The following is an 18,273-nucleotide window of genomic DNA, read 5'->3' on the forward strand; positions in this document are numbered from 1 at the left end:
CCAATCAATCAATCAACAAACCAGCCAATCAACCAACAGACCAGCCAACTAACCAACCAACCAACCAATCAACCAACCGTACAACCGAACAGCCAACAATTCAAACAATACACTAACAGACAAACCAACCAATCCACCAACCGACAAACCGGCCAATCCTCAAACCAACCAATCCTCAACCAATCAATCAACCAGCCACCACTCGATTTCAGCCGCAGATTGGGTGACAGCCGCCGCGGGAAGTATTGTGATTGAAGAGTAAAGTATTGGCCCATCTCCACTGGCAAGAAGGAAAAGGGTGACTTTGGGGTATGACCACATATCCCCTGGCGACACTCGGATTTTTGTTGAGTTTAATAGATCAAGAAATAAATCAAGAATCATTCTGACATGATTCAATAAAAGCTGACTCATTGAAATGAATCATAATTCAATGTGTATATATATATATATATATATATATATATATATATATATATATATATATATATATATATATATATATATATTAAACATAGCATAGGCCTACATATCAGGTGACTTGTTCCACGCAGTATTGAATATATTCAATAATTACAACAATATTCTTGACTGAATTGTCCTGATCATCCAAAATGACAAGTTGCAAGTACTCTGGACAGGTGAAAGAAGTGCTTCTTGGCACACGAGCCTTCTTACCTGGCTGTATGGGGCGGTACTGCGCCTACTGGACGGTTCGGCAGGACTGTGAACGGACTCCCGATAGCCCGACCAAGTCTTCAGGGCTCCCGGGCGAAGCACCTGTCGAACGGATGCGGCGGGTGGACTGTCCGCCACGGGGCAGAGAGCGATGAGTGTGACAGGGAACAACGCCGTATCTACCAACACAGCGGAGAGAAACTCCATCTTCAAAAGTCAGAACATCCCGCAAAGCTCTTATTTATCCGATAAATGATACGTTGTTGTATTAAAAAAGACTGATGAGAAAGAAAGAAGACACATCGATTTGCTCAACGCGACTGAAAGGCACTCTTGTGCCTTATGAATGGTCCCGGTTGATCCAACTGTCCAACATCAGGACACGCGGCGCGTCGTGTGCGGCTGTGGTTGATGTCTGCGCTCCTGTGACGCCGGATGAGAGTGAACTGCGTGCGTAAGTTTCCCCCCCCCCCCCACCCACCCGTGTCTCGGTCCCCCCTTTCTTCTGTATGCTGGATGCTGACGTTGACTTGTGCCTAATAGTCCGTGCACTTGGCCCATTCACCGTGCTGCGTGAGGGAGAGCGCGAGAGAGCGACAGAGAGAGTGTGTGTGAAAGGGGGGAGAGACAGACAGGCAGAGGGGGGGGGGGGGGGGGGGGTAGCTTGGGGGTGGTGCAGAATTGAAAGGGGGGAGACGTTACCGCGCAATAAAATTAAACGGTGTAGTCCACCAAATTGACTGCGCTATCAAGTGATTAAGCTGGAGGAGAACACACTCATTTCGTTGAGTGTAATCTGGAGTGGGTTCAAAATGGCAGACCTAAGGCCAAGGTTGTAAAGAGGAGCCGGAAGGTTATCGGTTCGATATCTAACAGTAAATAGAAAAGGAGATGACATGTCTAAAGCATCGTTAACGTTTCAGTAGTCCAAGTACTGCTATCCTCCATTTATTTTGAACCAATCCGCCAAGAGACGCATATGCTGATTATAGAGCCTAATCTTGACTAATAGCCGAGTGAAGGGTTTAAGGCTTTCATACTCCCTATAAACCTCCCCTTGAAAAGTTGCTGGACGCAGACTAACTCACGTTGGGTTTTAGTGTATGACGCTATAGTTCCCTCTAGTGTTAACACCACAAGCTTTGCATCTGTACCGTGGATCCATGGTCTGCCAAGCACAATATAATTAGATTCAATCAAAATGTGCCTCTTGAAAGGTCCACACCCAGAAGACCGTGACAGGTTTTAATATATAATCTACACCGTTCACAGATCAATGACGGCCATATCTGCTGACCGCATCATATTCAGTATCCTCTAACCGTATTGGCCTGTACGTCTAAAAGGTACCAATATTCTAGGCACACATCAATACACATAAGGGGACGGCGCTGTGCAGAGGCCAAACTACCAAATCTGCAGGATTCCAAGACTCAAGGCTCAGTGACTTCCTCTCCCCCGTTACTAAGACCTGGTCAGCGGTTTGACCCAGATTCTGCAGAACTGGTGAATATCCAGTAAAGTTAGCTTAAACGGCGTCTGCTGGCAGCGGTCCCGAAGGCTTAAGTGCTCGTTCTGCAGACCTGAAAGCACATGAGTTATAAAGACCACTTAATCAGTCACTGTGGGGGGTGGCTTTACTCCCTCCTCTTCACGCACACCTAAAGCCGGGTCAACTGTGGTCTCCCATGAAGGAGAAAGCTTTGCTGAGGCAACGTGCATTCATTCATAGTTGGTGTTTGGTAAGGAGGAAAGGTTATATTTAGATGCCTGTGATGTAAAGATGCTGTCAAGAAGAAATAAGCACCTCATTTTATTAAGGATAATACAATTATTATAATAAATTATTAAACTTATAAGGAAGACAAGAGTTAGTTTTCTCTAAAATTCACTTTATTCTGGATAAACTGCAAAGAGACAAGGAATATCAAGGCATCTTCAACAAAGGACATGAAAAGAGTTAATTTAAAAATATTAAAATGGACCACAAAGGTCAAGCGATCTCTCCATTTTGGTCGAGTGTCCTTGTGACTGGCCAACTGCTCTTTCTCTCTCTCTCTCTCTCTCTCTCTCTCTCTCTCCCTCTCTCTCTTTCTTCAGTATTTCACACCATCATCTTCCACCCAGCTGTTCACGACGACCAGGGAGTCATACAGCTGCCTTGAATGATTCTCCGGTCTTCAGGAGATTTGTTCTGATTGGTCCCCGGTTACCACGGCGGCGACATTGGCTGAGGGTTCTGAAGGTATGACATCACAACCGCCGAGATTGAGAGCCTATCAAAGAAAGCACACAAGTTAGCGGGGGCGTACTGCAGTTTTACTGTTTGAGACTGGGGCCCACCGTTTGGTGCACTTTGGTGTCACCTATGGCAACAAATCAAAAATTATGCCATTACACACACACACACACACACACACACACGTTGAGAAATTATCCTGTTGCGGTAACTCCACCCGCCCCCCTGTCCTTACCACTGCTGGGTTATGGAACACGCTTCATTAAATCGGAGCGGATTGGGATGTTAATGCATGTCGCCATCAGTTTGTTAGATTGGTTTGTTACATTCGTAATGCCTAATCAGTGGCCTCAAACCCCATTGTGTTGCCTGGTTAGGCGATAGATAGTGTCCTGACTGACAAGAATTCACATGAAAATCTGTGGAGATCTTCGAAATTCGCACCTTAGCTTTGAACCTCATGGGGTTAAACCCCCCCCCCCCGCCAGTGAATTGTATGGCTGGTACCACGCCATCGATTGAAAAAAATAAACTCTTAACTCAGCCCAAACACACTCAACACAAAAAGCAAGCAAGCGCATACATCACTTGGCTGATTAGATGCAGAGCCTCCCTGCAGTCCCATCCTAGGAGGAATATATTAGTAGTTCACTTCAGTTTATTAGAAGAGATAGGGCGGCCGTTCTCAAGTTTGGCCCTCGCCGTCATCTCCTTACTCCTAATGCATAATTCCTGGCTGGGGTGTGTCTCAACCCCAGTGCTGACCAAGCAACTAAATCTAATTCCTCTTATATGGACAGATGTACTGTAGTTACATTTGACTTTCCTCTGAATGGATGTCTTTTCCAACAGGTACGCTGCAGATATTTGGGTTTGAACCCAGAATCTTTAGGCTGGGAGCCAGACACCCTAGCTGCTCGATTATCCTGCCCCTAAAAGCTGTTTTTGAGGCATTAAGCCTCTGTTCTTCCTTGTGTCAGAGGGAGTGGATCTTGGCCTGCTTTTGACGTTGCCTCTCTGTGAGGCGCTCATAAACCAATGGTTTTCTCAGGGACCTTGTTGTGTCATAAGATTGGTGGGAAACTTACATGAAGCTGCTCATCATCTGTTTAGTGTCCTCGGAGCTCCTGGAGTTGGCGAAGCTGATGAACGAGCAGTAGACGGCAATCCACGCGCACCACTTCAACTGCAACACACATACACACACAATAGGATGAGCTACACTGCTGTCAACTTAGGGGAGCTCAACAAAAGAAATGCTCAACGAGGCTTAATGTACCTAAACCAAAAGCCAGAACATTCAGCACAGATGAAGGTTACCATGAGTACTGGCAATGTCCAAAAGCACAAGAAAATGATTTAAAGAGAAATGCAGTGATCTGTCCTGTACATTAAGCCATGTAAGCAGTTTGTTAAGCAGAAATAATTAGTGTTAGTGAACCCTCTGTTTCAGCTCGAATCCAACCCTCGACACGATTAGATTTAAGAAAATTAGTTCTGGGCTGATATATCTAAGGAGAGGGGGAGGGAGGGATGTTAACCCAATGGTTACTTCCAACGCCAACTTTGTGATTGTTTTTTAGTACCGTCGTTGTGTGTGAGTCTAATGGTGCCTTCGGACCAAAAAAATAAGGGGCGGCGTGAATCCATACAAAGGCAATGCAGAGACTCGTTTAGAGGAGAAATGATCATTTAGAGGAGAATTGATAAATGGCGCGACGCGAAAACACTGGTTTGCGCAAATTTTACTCGCGCAAACCACCTGGTTTACGTGGATTTCCCGTTATTCTACCCGCGAACACTTCGCTCGAGTTGAAATATTTGAAGGTTTACGTTTGATGCTTGGTCGTGACAGTACGGCTGCTTGATTATGAAAAAAATCATAATCAAGATTATTTAAACGATTATTTTTGAGTTTAAAAACATTATGTATTTATTCAGCATGTCTCTACCAAAAAACACTTTGTAATTGAGAACTTTGAGATTTCGCCTTAAAAAAATTCACAAAATGTTCAAAAAGAAAATGTTCAAATCTTAAATAATGTAAAGATATGTATCCATCTGTTATGCACTTTCTATAAAACATTTAATGAAGAAAATAAATAAAAATTAAAAACTCGATTATATTAGTTTTGGGATTGTCTTAATTAGATTAATCGCCCAGCCCTACGTGACAGCCAATCAGCGTTCACTCCCTGAAGACCGGAGTGAACCGTAACATGGAGGAGAAAGTGATTGTTGCCGTTTACGAACTCCCGGAGCTCTATATCTATATAATATAACATAGAATATAATATATAGATATCTATGTAATATAATGTATAATGTCACGGCCAAAAGCTGTGTGCGCCTCCGGAATATATTATGAATCCTAAACGACGGCGTTGGGTTCTACGACGTCACTGGTACTTCCACAAGTTAAGACTCATAGTGGTTGTTATCTCGGCCATGGTTGAGAAAGAATTGGGGGAAAGAAACCTTTGCATTCCCAAGATGAAGCCCCTCCTCCTACACTCGCACGAGTAAATTTGTGTAATCAATCCCGTGAGTTAAGTTTGTCTACTCGTGCAAGCCAACAGGCAAAAATATTCGCTTTTGGTGTGAACGCAGTTATGATGAGCGATGTTGCATAAGAAATGCTCCACACACCGTGGCGTTAGTTCTCAGAGCAGAGCGGAACGTTCACAAACTGGTTGACAGAGACTGGTATAAAACATAGGTTTTACTCCGGTTTTCTCGCAGTCTCAACAGTCTCATTAGCATGAAGTGCATTTCTCTTGAAATAATAGTCTCTTAATTTTTTTACTCTATGTATCTGTGAAAATGTGGGCTTCTAGACATTTGTTTAGGTGCAGTTAGCCTCATTAAGAATTTCTAAAGCATTATAGAAGCTCCCTCATCTGAGGCTTACTAACATTAGTTCAACAACAATCCAATGCTATGACTGTGGCCAATCTGCAGTATGAAGTAGGTTCACAGCATAGAACGTGCTTTAAAATTGGATTGTTTGACAATGAAAGGTATTGTATCGAGTTATGAGGATTCAAACGTCAGTGAGGAAGGAAAACTAGTATTAGTCTGATTCCATACGTTTGAATTCCCATAAACTTCCATTAAATGACCCTCAGGATAATTTAATGGAATCCCCCTAGATTTCTAACTGAGAGACTAGAAACATTTTCCATTATCAACCAGCCCTAGATACCCAGGCTAACCCATACCCTGTATCCAATACTTGTTCACTCTCAACCGGCCTTTCCATTTTCGTATGGTACTGGAACCTGTGTTAACGTTTTGTGCCACTTTACCACTGTCACCTAAGTGGACTGTACTGTAGTACTGCACACTGGTACCATGTGTAGTACCTGTGCTGGTTCTAGCTACTTGTTTTACCAACATATTTGCAAGGTAGCAAGACAAAGATGGTGAGAGATGTAAAAGAGTAAAGAGAGAGAGAGAGAGAGAGAGAGAGAGAGAGAGAGAGAGAGAGAGAGAGAGAGAGAATGACAGAGAAGATGGGAATTGGTCTAGGGGTCACCTTGAGCATTAGTCCACACATGCTGAAGATCATGCCAAGCAGGTTCATATAGTCAGGGGTGGGGTCTTCCAGTGTAGGATTGGCTTCTGTGCTGGGCGGTTTGTACCTGCAAAGAAGGATAAATCATACACATATTGTTTTGCCGTCCTACTTCACGCGTTTATAAGTGTTATAAGAAATGTCAGCAAGAATCCATCGTTGTTTCTGATCGTTTGAGGATTTTTAAATCCCTTTTTATGTTATGCCAATTCCTCTTCAAATTGTACTTTAGTCCGACCTGCTTGGGTTTTCGTTAAATACTATTCATTCACCATGTTTTGACATTCGCACAATACAATTCATTTAAGCGCATTCGTTAATCGTCTCAGCAAGCACATATTCATTCAGGGGAGCTTACGTTCACTAAACTAGCTAGAAAGCTGCGAACTAGTACATTTCTATCAGATATACACACCGCAAAATCTTATTGTGTCGTCTCGGGTCGTTCATGTTGTTTGAAGTCATACTATTATATAAAGATTACACGTTATTATAGTTAAACTATGAATCCACTAGTGGTAAAACAGCTGATCTGCTGCTGATCGGCTAATGGCTAATGTCGACACAGAGGTTGTTCCGGGTCAGCACTTCAAACTAAGAGCTCCTTGCTACTGTGCAATCGCATAGGAACCATCCAAAGAGCTTTATTGGCATAGAAAATAAACATTAATATGTCACAGTAGTTTAATAATATATCTAAGGAAAAAAATACAATTTAGGCTTAGTAATTATACCGATTTTAATATGATTTAATAAATAAACTATTATTCTGGTATACATGTATAATCCCGGCATTCCTCTTGTACCGGAAGAACTACTATGAACTCAAGGAATGTCAGAAACAATGAAAAACAACGTGTTATAAACTCTTTGAATGGTTATAAATAAATACTACTGCTACAATCTAAGGAGGTAGCAGAATGCAAGATAAGTGCGTTTAAGCGGCAAAAGTAAGTCATTCATTGTTTTTAAAACTGCTAAGACTGACTGTGGGCATCTGTTGTCATTGCACATTTATTTATGTTATCTAGTTATGTATCTTTTAGTGTCTGACCCATTTTGCTAGTCTATCAGGATAGAGTTTGTACAATCATAATATGACACCTTCGGCCTATTCATGAAAACTGACCGAATTTACAGTTAAAGTGCATCGATTACTCAGTGATCCAAACGTTGACATGCTGTGTGTTTAGTTTAGTTCCCAGAGCACACAGAGTATGTCGTTCCCGCAGCCTAAACCGCAAGCTCCACAGCTGCCCCGGCACCTGCTGAGGACCATCGACTGTAACCAAGGAGCGGTCCGGGCCGTGCGCTTTAACGGTGAGGACAATGCGAGATGGAGCATTTTTTCTGTATTGGGTTCGTGTTTTGGATCCAACATAACCACAAATGATTTAGGACGGAATTAAACAAAAAGTTTGATTTGTATTCAGTAGACCTGTATTCATTACATGTTAGGTAATGAACACTCATTCAAGATTATTAAAATGAGATTTGAGTGGTGGTAGATGCGACCTATGGTTGGTTTGAAGACTCTTCAGTCTAAATTTACATTTGCATTTACATTTAGGGCATTTAGCAGACCCTTTTATCCAAAGCGACTTACAATAAGTGCATTTGTTACAATAAGTACATTTGTCATAAGAAGTGAAACAATATATTGCTGTCGGTACAGTAAAGATGTTCATAGAACCAAGTGCAAGTATTACAATCGCTAGGCTAATGCATTCCCCGTGTAAAGCAATGATAGCAGCTACTGTAGATGCTACACAATTAAGTACCTTGGATAAGTGCAATGTACAAGTGCCAGGACGTACAACATTCAATGGTGGCTGTGCATTGGTTTCTATGCAGAGTCGAGGTGAACTCTGAACAGGTGAGTTTTGAGTCTTTTGCGGAAGCTGGTGAGCGACTCTGCGATCCTGACATCGGTAGGGAGCTCGGTCCACCACTGAGGTCCCAAAACAGAGAAAAGTTGTGACTTCGCTGATCGACCTTTGCTTGCTCTTGGCGATGGCGGTACCAGACGTCCAGCTGAGGTAGTTGAGCGGAGGGATCGAGCTGGGGTGTGTGGCTTTACTAATGCTTGGAGGTAGGGAGGGGCAGTTCCATCGACTGCCTTGTATGCCAGTACCATCATCTTGAATCTGATGCGAGCTATTATAGGGAGCCAGTGGAGGTCTCGGAAGAGGGGGGTTACATGTGAGAATTTTGGTAGGTTGAACACGAGGCGCGCTGCCGCATTCTGGATGCGCTGCAAGGGTTTAATCGCAGAGGCAGGGAGTCCAGCCAGGAGCGAGTTGCAGTAGTCGAGGCGGGAGATGACCAGTGATTGGACTAGAAGCTGAGCTGCTTCCCTTGTGAGGAAGGGCCGGATCCTGCGGATGTTGTTAAGTGCAAATCTGCAGGATCGGGCCACCGCAGTGATGTTTGCGGTGCAGCATAACTGATTGTCCAACACTACACCAAGGTTTTTGGCAGTTGGAGAAGGAGATACAGTGATGTTCTCAACAGTGACCAGTAAGTCCATGTGTTGGCAATCTTTCCCTGGTATTAGGAGGAGCTCAGTCTTGTTGAGGTTAAGCCTCAGGTGATGGGCAGTTGTCCAGGTGCTGACTTCTGCCAGACATTCAGATATGCGTGTTGCAATCAGGGCTTTGTCAGATGAGGGAAAGGAGAGAAATAGCTGAGTGTCGTCAGCATAGCAGTGATAGGAAAAGCCGTGGGATGTAATTACAGAGCCCAGAGATCTGGTGTAGAGGGAGAACAGAAGAGGCCCCAGTACTGAGCCTTGAGGGACACCTGTATCAAGCGTGCAAGGTTTGGACAAGGAGCCATTCCATGTTACCTGATAAGTGCGATTCATCAGGTAGGATGTGAACCAGGAAAGGGCAGATTCAGCTATGCCAAGTTCGAGAGTGGCGAGGAGGATCTGGTGGTTCACAGTGTCAAATGCTGCAGACAGGTCAAGGAGAATGAGAACCGATGAGAGGGACGAGGCTCTGGCCGCACGGAGGGACTCAGTCACCGCGAGGGGAGCCGTCTCAGTGGAGTGTGCTTTTTTGAAGCCTGACTGGTGAGGGTCAAGCAGGTTGTTAGATGAGAGATAGGAGGACAGTTGGTTAGCGACGGCACGTTCCAATGTTTTAGAGAGGAATAAAAGAAGATACTGGTCTGTAATTCTGGATGTCAGTGGTATCAAGGGTTGGTTTTTTGAGGAGCGGCTTTATTCTGGCAGTCTTGAAAGACGTTGGAACAATGCCAGAAGTGAGGGAGGAGTTAATAAGTGCGGTGAGAAATGGCAGGATGTCGTTTGAAACAGCCTGGAGGAGGGAGGAAGGGATAGTGTCAAGGGGGCAGGTGGTGGCATGGTTAGATGTTAAAATTCTGTTGACCTCGTCTGAGGTGAGAGGGATGAATTGGGTAAAGACAGAGGTGGGGGTGGAGGGAGGGAGGATGGTGGCAGTGATAAAAGAGGAGCTAATGTCCTTTACTTTCTGGGTAAAGTAGGTAACAAAGTCATCAGCAGTGAGGCAGGAAGGAGGAGGAGGGGAGGGAGGGTTGAGGAGGAAAGAGAACAAGGAAAACAGTTTCCTGGGGTTTGAGGCGGAGGAGTTAATTTTGGTCTGGTAGAAGGCAGATTTTGGCTGTTGACACAGTGGAGGTGAAATCTGAGAGAAGAAAGAGATAGTGAGATAGATCATTAGGACAGTCTGATCTCTTCCATTTCCTCTCAGCTGCCCGCAACTCTGCTCTATGGGTCTACAGAGATTCTGTCAGCCAAGGAGGGGGGGGTGAAGATCGCGCCGGTCTGGAGTGGAAGGGACAGAGGGAGTCCAAAGAGGAGGAGAGGGAGGATAGCAGAGTGTCAGAGGATTCCTCTGTGGATAGTTGAGAGAATTGTTCAATAGAAGGTAGTGAAGACAGAACAGTTGAGGCAAACGTAGAGGGAGAGAGAGTTTTGAGGTTGCGGCGGGTGGTGACAATGTGGGGACTAGAGAGGAGGGGGCGAGAGGACTTTAAGGGGAGAGAAAAAGCAACAAAGTGATGGTCAGACACGGGCAGTGGGGTAACAGAGAGAGCAGAGGTGCCACAGGACCTTGTGAATATCAGGTCAAGCTGGTTCCCTGCCCTGTGTGTGGGAGGAGAAGGGGATAGTGTTAAGTCAAAGGTGGCAAAAAAGTTGGTTAATTCAGGTGAGTGCAACTTCTCTGACAGGATGTTAAAGTCGGCAAGTATAACGAGTGGTGTGCCATTTTCAGGAAAGCAGCTGAGAAGGGCATCCATTTCGTCATAGAAGTCACGAAGGGGACCAGGGGGACGGTAGATTACCACAATGAAGAGCTTGATAGGAAGGGTGACAGTGACAGCGTGGAGTTCAAATGCAGATCTGGCCAAGTGTTCTAGTGGAAGGACCTGATAAGACCACATCGGAGAGATGAGGAGTCCGGTCCCTCCTCCTCGCCCCGAAGGTCTAGGGGTGTGTGAGAATGAGTAAACAGTGGAAAGGGCAGCAGGAGTGTCAGAGTTCTCTGGAGTGATCCAGGTCTCTGTCAGGGCCAGGAAATGGAGGGTATTGAGGGACGCGTAGGCCGAAATAGAGTCTGCCTTTTTGACCGTTGACTGGCAATTCCAGAGTCCTCCCATCACTTCAAGGTCAGTGGTGGCGAGGGTCGGTAAATGGCATAGATTGGATGGCTTACGACGCCGAGCAGAGGATCTATTGTGGCGTTGTCTATGAGTAGAGATTCTAACGATAATTGAAGTACGACACATAACTACAATACCGTGGCCTCTAAGGTCTTCCTCGAGGGACTCCCACAGAGAGACTCCCTTAGTCTTTGTTTCCCGGGTCTTAGACTCCCACAGAGACTCCCTTAGTCTTTGTTTCCCGGGTCTTAGACTCCCACAGAGAGACTCCCTTAGTCTTTGTTTCCCGGGTCTTCGTTTACTGGGTCCTGACGCTACTAACACTTAGCCTTTAAATGCACATGGTAGCTCAGGCAGCCTTAGCTCCGCCCAGTCAATCAAGCCTATTGTTCACATCTTGTGACCGAAACTAGACTCAACGACCTTACTATCAACAACAACACAGCAAAAACCAACACTGCAGAAACTAGGGTTAAACTTAGTACAACCAATTGCAATGCCAAACACTAGAATTCTTACCTTCAAGACTCACCACAGCTAGATATGAGACAACCTTCTTAAAGACAAAATGTAATGTAAATCTATACAGTTCTGGCATTTTTGATCAACACTGACTCCCATCAACGTTTAATGCCTCAAACGTTGCGTCACATATGCAGTTTGGCTATAAAGTTAGAGATTGTTACGTGTAGTTTGGTGTGAAAAGCAACGCCTCAAGGGGATAAGCACTAGACAAGTCTGTATCGTGGTGTGCTGTAATAGTGGGATGGATGTGCTGTTTGGCTTACTTTGTCCTCCTCTTGTGGCAGCGGATGGGAACTACCTTCTGTCGTGTGGCAGCGATAAGTCACTGAAACTGTGGAGCGTCACCAGAGGCACACCTCTGAAGACCTACAGTGGCCACGGATACGAGGTCCTTGATGTCGACGGGTACGGGTTTGCTGTTTTGTTGTGTTATTTCTTGTTAATCTGAGGTAAATACTCCTCAGATTAACAATACTGTAAATAAATCATGTCAAGCAGAGTCGGAGTGGGGCACTAAAAGCCACCGGGAGAATTCTGACCGGCTCGGGCCACAACCCGCCCTCCTCCAAGTCTATGCATTTGGGGAGGACTTAACGAAATATGAAATCTGACAATAAAGTGTAGGTTTAAAGCTTTTATGGGTTTTCTATTAATGAACAGATGCTGAAATATAACATCAAAATAAAATGATACAACTATTATTATTTATTTATATATATATATAATATTAGGGATGTGCATTTCTGGCAAAAATATTATTCAATATTCGCTGAGAAATATTTGAATAATATTCGAAAATCGGTCAATCAAGAACCCCCCCCACGCATGCACACACGCACCTCGGATACACGCACAAATTGACACAGGGAGAGGCTTTTATGATTTGTATGAAATCAATGTTTATTTCACCAACTGCAACATCAACATTCAAAATCAAAATTATTTCAGCGTGGGCTTAGGCAGATAGGCCTACATGCGCCGAAAACAGATCGCTATTTATTTATTTATTTTACTGAACACGTGAACTGACGGTGAACTAGACAAGTCAAAAAAATAACTTCACACGGTGTGTCTTTTTACAATTTATTTGTTACCAGCATTCGTATGGTTGATCAGCAGAGAAATAGTCCGCCATAGACGTTGACGTCGTTTAGCAACTGAGGACGCTGGGGTTGATAAGTTACCGGACTACTTGCAGAGTGATACGATAGAAAAAAAAATTCAACTTTCCTTGACAGCGGTCATTATATGCTTAGCAACGGTGAATTATCAAAAAAATATTAAACCGGAAGTTGTGAAGGCCCATGCAAGTGAACGGAGCGTTCAACAGCATCGAGAAGAGCCGTGTAGTAAATAACGATAGTCACATTCATTATTCGATATTCTACATGACTCCGACTATTTGACGATCGTTGCCCATCGCTACTCCATAAACCCTGCTCCCTTGCATCGGCTAACATTACTTAACTTCTGCTAGTGAAGGCTAGCAGCAGCTCTTGGTCAAATTAATTGGCCTACTTAGCTTGACTTTCTAGCAGTAGCAGCAAGGCTATAAAGAAAACCCAACACTTACCACTAGCCACTGACAAACAAAATGTGGTCGAATCCAAGAGACAGTCAGTCAATGACTATTTAATTGGCTAAGTCATTAATTTGTTTAAAATATACCAGCATATACACATTTGACTAGCTTGTGCTAGCTCCCGCCTAGCAATATCATCAATGATTGAGCTCTGGCTAACTGTTTTTCTGTCAATTCACCTGCAGGACTGTAATTGCCTGACTTCGGAATAATCCGTTATTTTTGAGCACTTAAATGCATCCCCCTTCAGCATCCGCTTCTTCTTTATTCTGGCCTTTTCAGCCCCTCTTTTCTCCTTTCTCTTCTTGCCTTCCATGGGTGCCACAACAAGCAAGCAACCACGTAAATCCTTCCACTGGCTTGAACTTGCGCACTTTCTCTGTCTGACGTATCTTGGTTCATGCCATTAGACGTGGGGCCATTCATATATCCCCCTACATTTCCAAAATAGACTGGACCTGCAATCTGTTCATTGGATAAACGCATTTCCCAATCCCAGGAGTCTTTGCTCCATTTTACGTCAATTCAAGAACAAAGAAAGAAATGAAACTGCAGTTCGTATTTTTGTATTTATGACCATGAAAGTTCTGTAACGCATTAAAAATAAACACGGCAAATCTAAAATGAACCTTGCAGTCACAAAAATATATATATTTTTTTCTTACAAAGTAATAAATCATTTAATTAAAATGTGTTAATTGGGTGAATATCATGTGTCGCTGCTGGTTCTTTTGAATAACCATTGTGCCCCTCCCACAGTTCCTTTGACAACAGCCAGCTGTGTTCGTGCAGCTCTGACAAGACAGTGATCCTTTGGGATGTCGCGACCGGGCAGGTGGCCCGAAAACTCAGAGGTCACGCCGGGGTCAGCTGAATTATATTATTCCTAATAATAAATGCAATAATGAATTTGTATTAGAAGCTCCTTTTCAAAGCTATTTTTCAAAACTTGCGTGTATGTGTTTTCCAGATAGTCAACTGTGTCCAGTTTAACGAAGAGGCGACGGTAATCCTCTCTGGTGAGCGTGTTCTCTCTGCAGTCTCATCATCACACACAAACTACACTGCAGCCACCAAAGGGGGGATTTAGTTCCATGTAATGAGGCAGCAAACATTCTGTGCGAATGTTCTACTCCACACTTCTCATGTGTTCTACTATATTATGTTCTGTGTTCTATTCTTCTTGGTTGGTTCCATTCTATTTTTTGCTACTATTTTCTGTTGGTTATCTTCTATGCTGTTTGACCTTTCACTATTGTGACCTTTATGTTGTATTGTGCTCTGTTGGTCCTGTCCTATGCTATGATGGCCTGTGTTCTGTTTAGGGGCCGTTATTTCCTGCATGCATGTACCAAGCCGGGTGATCCAAACTGAACACCAGGTTGTATGTTCTGGTCCTCGCCCCTGCAGGGTCGATAGACGGAACGGTGCGCTGCTGGGACACGCGGTCCCGCAGGTTCGAGGCCATCCAGGTTCTGGACGAGGCTACTGACGGGATCAGTAGCCTGAAGGTGTCCCAGCACGAGCTGCTGACCGGGTGGGTCCAGTCGTCCAGTCGCCTAGCACACTCTTGAACCCTTTTTAACCGGTGTGTGTTTCAGCGGGTTGGTGGGACGCGACCAACCGCACACCTGAAAGCTCAGTGGAATATATGATCCTTAAAGAATCATCCGTTCTAATGATGCTCAGAGTTTTTTTTCGAAACGCACACAGTTCGGTCGCGTACCACCGACTCACTGTAACTCTCAGGCCCCCGACCCAGGGTCTGAGAAGCATTCATGTGTTAAAACAATGGGTGTTCTCCCACAACGTTCACGTCCAGTCTTGCGATGCTAGCGGACTGTTGAGTGTACTCACAGTGTGTGTTTTGGTGCTGTTGGACCTTACAGGTCGGTGGACGGCCGGGTGCGATGCTACGACCTGCGCATGGGGCAGCTGCACATCGACTTTGTCAACAGTGGGTCACCCTTGCGTTGTTCCAGAGTCCTAGTCCTATAGGAAGGGAATGGAATCAGTGATGAACAGCGACATTATATTGTTGTTAAATTATTGTCGATTAAAGAGTCACTGTCCACTGGTTTTATGACTCTAGAATTATATTAAAACAGAATTGAAATGTAATTAGGATTATTCAGTTTATTATTATAGAGTTATAGAATTCTGTTGCAACGCCAGTCAACGCCTATGTCACGTGCACTAACGCCAGTATGTCGCATGCACTAACGCATGTATTTCCCGCGCACACCAACTTTTACGCCACATGCACCTGTATTTCACGTGCACTCGCTCTCTGTCACCATGTTGTGTACAGGCCCCATCACGTGCGTGTGTTTCAGTCAGGACGGCCAGTGCACTTTGACCTCCAGCCTGGACTCCACAGTCAGGCTGCTAGACAAGACCACCGGGGAGATGCTGGGAGAGTAAGTCCCTGTTCTTCTTCATCCTTCCCCTCCTCCTCCTCCTCTCTCTGCAGCAGGGATAACTTGGAGGAACCAACAGTTATTATAATTCTTTTCTTTCTTTTTTTTTTTACAAATGTCTCTTTTCTCAATGTGACAAATGAACATTACAGTGTGCGAGTCCCTACCAGTGCGTAGTTATACTCTGCTACCAGCAGGTCATTCCAGAAAGACGACAAAAAGAAATACAAAAATCTCCAATTTAAAAGAAAACTTGAGGCATTAATAGGTCATTAAGAATTCATCCTCAAAATATACATTTTAAATAATCATTGATTTAAAAAAGGGATACGGTGTTTGACTCTAACCTGGACGTTCTAATATTCAATCCCCCAACGTCTGCAGAGCATCCTAGAGCAAGATTCCCTCAAACCCCTACCTCCTCCTAAATGGCCTGTATCCGAACTAACTGTCCGACCCCTACCTCCTCCTTAATGACCTGTATCTGAACCCACCGTCTAACCCCTGCCTGCCTTACCTGTGGTTCCAGGTACACGGGCCACAAGATGAAGGGCTACAAGCTGGACTGCTGCCTGTCCGGTAAAGACACCCACGTGATGAGCTGTTCCGAGGACGGACACGTCTACTGCTGGGACCTGGTGGAGGTCAGAGTTCACCGCTTTTTCCTTGTATCTCATCTTCCCTGCCCTCATTTCACTTTCATTCTTCATTTTAATTCTTCGATGCACAACACAACGTTTTAGATGAAAGGTAAATACAGTTTTGAATGGGGAATGTTACCTTAACTCATCTAAAGGTTACATTGAAGTCAAGTGGTAATTTATCTACTTGTTATTATTAATGTATTCATTGTTATTATTTATTAATTCATAGTGATTCATTATTTGTGTGGTGTGTGAAATGCACAGGCTCCATCTCGGACCATCCTTGACCTCAAAGCATTAAACCTTTTATTTCCAGTGACGCATGGTGTCATTATGGTTCCAACTGTGCATCTTGTCTGCATGGGCTCACTTAACGCCATGCACATGGGGAACTTTCTCTTCCTAATCTGGTTTTATTTCCATAAGATATCCTTCCAAACCAGGTCCCGGGGTTCCCCTGTCCCAAGGTTTAACATTTAAATGGTCTTGAAAAGGTTGCACCCAACCAAGAGCAAAGCTTTGATCAACAGATATTTTATAAATAACAGAATGTAACAGAAATGTAACTGATCTGACTTTAGTATGTTAAAATCTTGCGTTGCTTTGTGTTTATTTCATATTATTTTTATTAATTACTTTCAGGGCTCCCTAACTTTGAAGCTGCCGGTGGGGAAGGCCGTTGTCCAATCTCTGTCTTTCCACCCCACCGAGACCCAGCTCCTCACAGCCATGGAGGGGCGTGTCCAGGTGTGGGGGGCGGAGCCTGAGGAAACCGAGGAAGTGGAAGAGGGCGGCATGATGGGGGCATTATAGAGAGGGCAGTATGTGTGTCTGTGTGTGTGTGTGTGTGACTGTCTGTGTGTGACTGTCTGTGTGTGAATGCGTGTGCATGTCAAACCCATGTTGAAGAATATCACATATTTTTGTACATAACAATGAATAAACTTTTTTTCTTATTGTAACGATCGAGTCGACATTCTTCGTTTTGTAAATTGTTGACTTTATTAGGAACAGAACACTTTTTTTTAAGAATTGCGTACAGAGAAATAAGTTAAGTCATGTCAAAGAATTAAAATAAACCAACCAAATAAATAAATAAATTATTGTACATAAATACATTTTACATTATGTTATTTCAAGCGACTACTTGGTCAGCACTTCTATTTTGCGCCACACACACAATGTACCCCAAGAGGATTATCTTTCAATAATTAAATATCTGCATTTTTTTTAGCTTATTCATGAAGTCAAGTAGTTTTGTCTGTCCATTTGACCCTTTCTAGGAAACATTAGCAGTGTTGAAACTACAGACCGACTACAAGTCCGACAATGGGCCTTTGTGGATTGACCTCAATCAGTATTTTATATTCAGTATATTTATCTTTTGCAGGAAATATAAAAAGAACGCTTGAAAACAACAAGCTTGTTTCCAAAATGCTATGTACCTGCATCTGTTGAATCCCTAAGGATACAAGTGTCTGTAACGCTTTGCAAAATTAAATTAAAAGCACCACTGTACACTGTTTGACTGTTTTACAGCACTTAAAAAAAGCCTTAAATCAAGCATCATCCAAAGGTTTACAACCTTGGACATTTTAGAAGGCACCTGCTTTCAATTTTAAACCCGTACAAAGAAATAGTTTTTACAAGCGCTTAGGAACAGACTTCAGACTTTCCTCTCCCACACACCAGCCCTCGCCCTACCACTCAGCCTAGCCTACCCAGCCCTCACCCTACCACTCAGATACCCCAGCCCTCACCCTACCACTCAGATACCCCAGCCCTCACCCTACCACTCAGATACCCCAGCCCTCACCCTACCACTCAGATACCCCAGCCCTCACCCTACCACTCAGATACCCCAGCCCCCACCCTACCACTCAGATACCCCAGCCCTCACCCTACCACTCAGCTACCCCAGCCCTCACCCTACCGCTCAGATACCTCAGCCCTCAGCC

At 44.1% G+C, this 18,273-nt stretch overlaps 2 protein-coding genes across 3 annotated transcripts; one reads left to right on the top strand and one right to left on the bottom strand.

The window, feature by feature from the left end:
• Window positions 1-2,565: 2,565 nt before the first annotated feature.
• Window positions 2,566-7,050, bottom strand: wdr83os (WD repeat domain 83 opposite strand). The gene is made up of 4 exons (XM_079730025.1): window positions 6,910-7,050; window positions 6,456-6,561; window positions 4,006-4,103; window positions 2,566-2,954 (listed from the first exon to the last, which is right to left on the bottom strand). Exons 1-4 carry the CDS (start codon window positions 6,957-6,959, stop codon window positions 2,888-2,890), a joined length of 321 nt encoding a protein of 106 aa, XP_079586151.1. The 5' UTR covers window positions 6,960-7,050; the 3' UTR covers window positions 2,566-2,887.
• A 262-nt stretch (window positions 7,051-7,312) lies between these two features.
• wdr83 (WD repeat domain containing 83) lies at window positions 7,313-17,271 on the top strand. 2 transcript variants are annotated; one of them, XM_079731004.1, is made up of 10 exons: window positions 7,313-7,444; window positions 7,688-7,814; window positions 11,954-12,074; window positions 14,011-14,116; window positions 14,222-14,270; window positions 14,662-14,788; window positions 15,141-15,208; window positions 15,563-15,671; window positions 16,201-16,315; window positions 16,958-17,271. In XM_079731004.1, the coding sequence occupies exons 2-10, from the start codon at window positions 7,712-7,714 to the stop codon at window positions 17,126-17,128; spliced, it is 969 nt and encodes a 322-aa protein (XP_079587130.1). In that variant the 5' UTR covers window positions 7,313-7,444; window positions 7,688-7,711; the 3' UTR covers window positions 17,129-17,271. The 2 variants fall into 2 exon arrangements, with proteins under 2 accessions (XP_079587130.1, XP_079587131.1); XM_079731005.1 differs by having other exon boundaries at window positions 7,331-7,444; window positions 7,693-7,814.
• Window positions 17,272-18,273: the final 1,002 nt, after the last annotated feature.

The sequence above is a fragment of the Pollachius pollachius genome (genome assembly GCF_949987615.1).
Source record: "Pollachius pollachius genome assembly, chromosome: 2".
NCBI classification, from domain to species: Eukaryota; Metazoa; Chordata; class Actinopteri; order Gadiformes; family Gadidae; genus Pollachius; species Pollachius pollachius.

Coding starts and splice junctions, on each gene's coding strand:
- wdr83 (XM_079731004.1), top strand. CDS start 7,712: ATGTCGTTCCCGCAGCCTAAACCGCAAGCTCCACAGCTGCCCCGGCAC. Junction 14,271..14,661: donor GGCGACGGTAATCCTCTCTG/GTGAGCGTGTTC, acceptor TCGCCCCTGCAG/GGTCGATAGACGGAACGGTG. Junction 14,789..15,140: donor CAGCACGAGCTGCTGACCGG/GTGGGTCCAGTC, acceptor TGGACCTTACAG/GTCGGTGGACGGCCGGGTGC.
- wdr83os (XM_079730025.1), bottom strand. CDS start 6,959: ATGACTTCAAACAACATGAACGACCCGAGACGACACAATAAGATTTTG. Junction 6,562..6,909: donor CGACACAATAAGATTTTGCG/GTGTGTATATCT, acceptor CCTTCTTTGCAG/GTACAAACCGCCCAGCACAG. Junction 4,104..6,455: donor TGTGTGGACTAATGCTCAAG/GTGACCCCTAGA, acceptor TGTGTGTTGCAG/TTGAAGTGGTGCGCGTGGAT.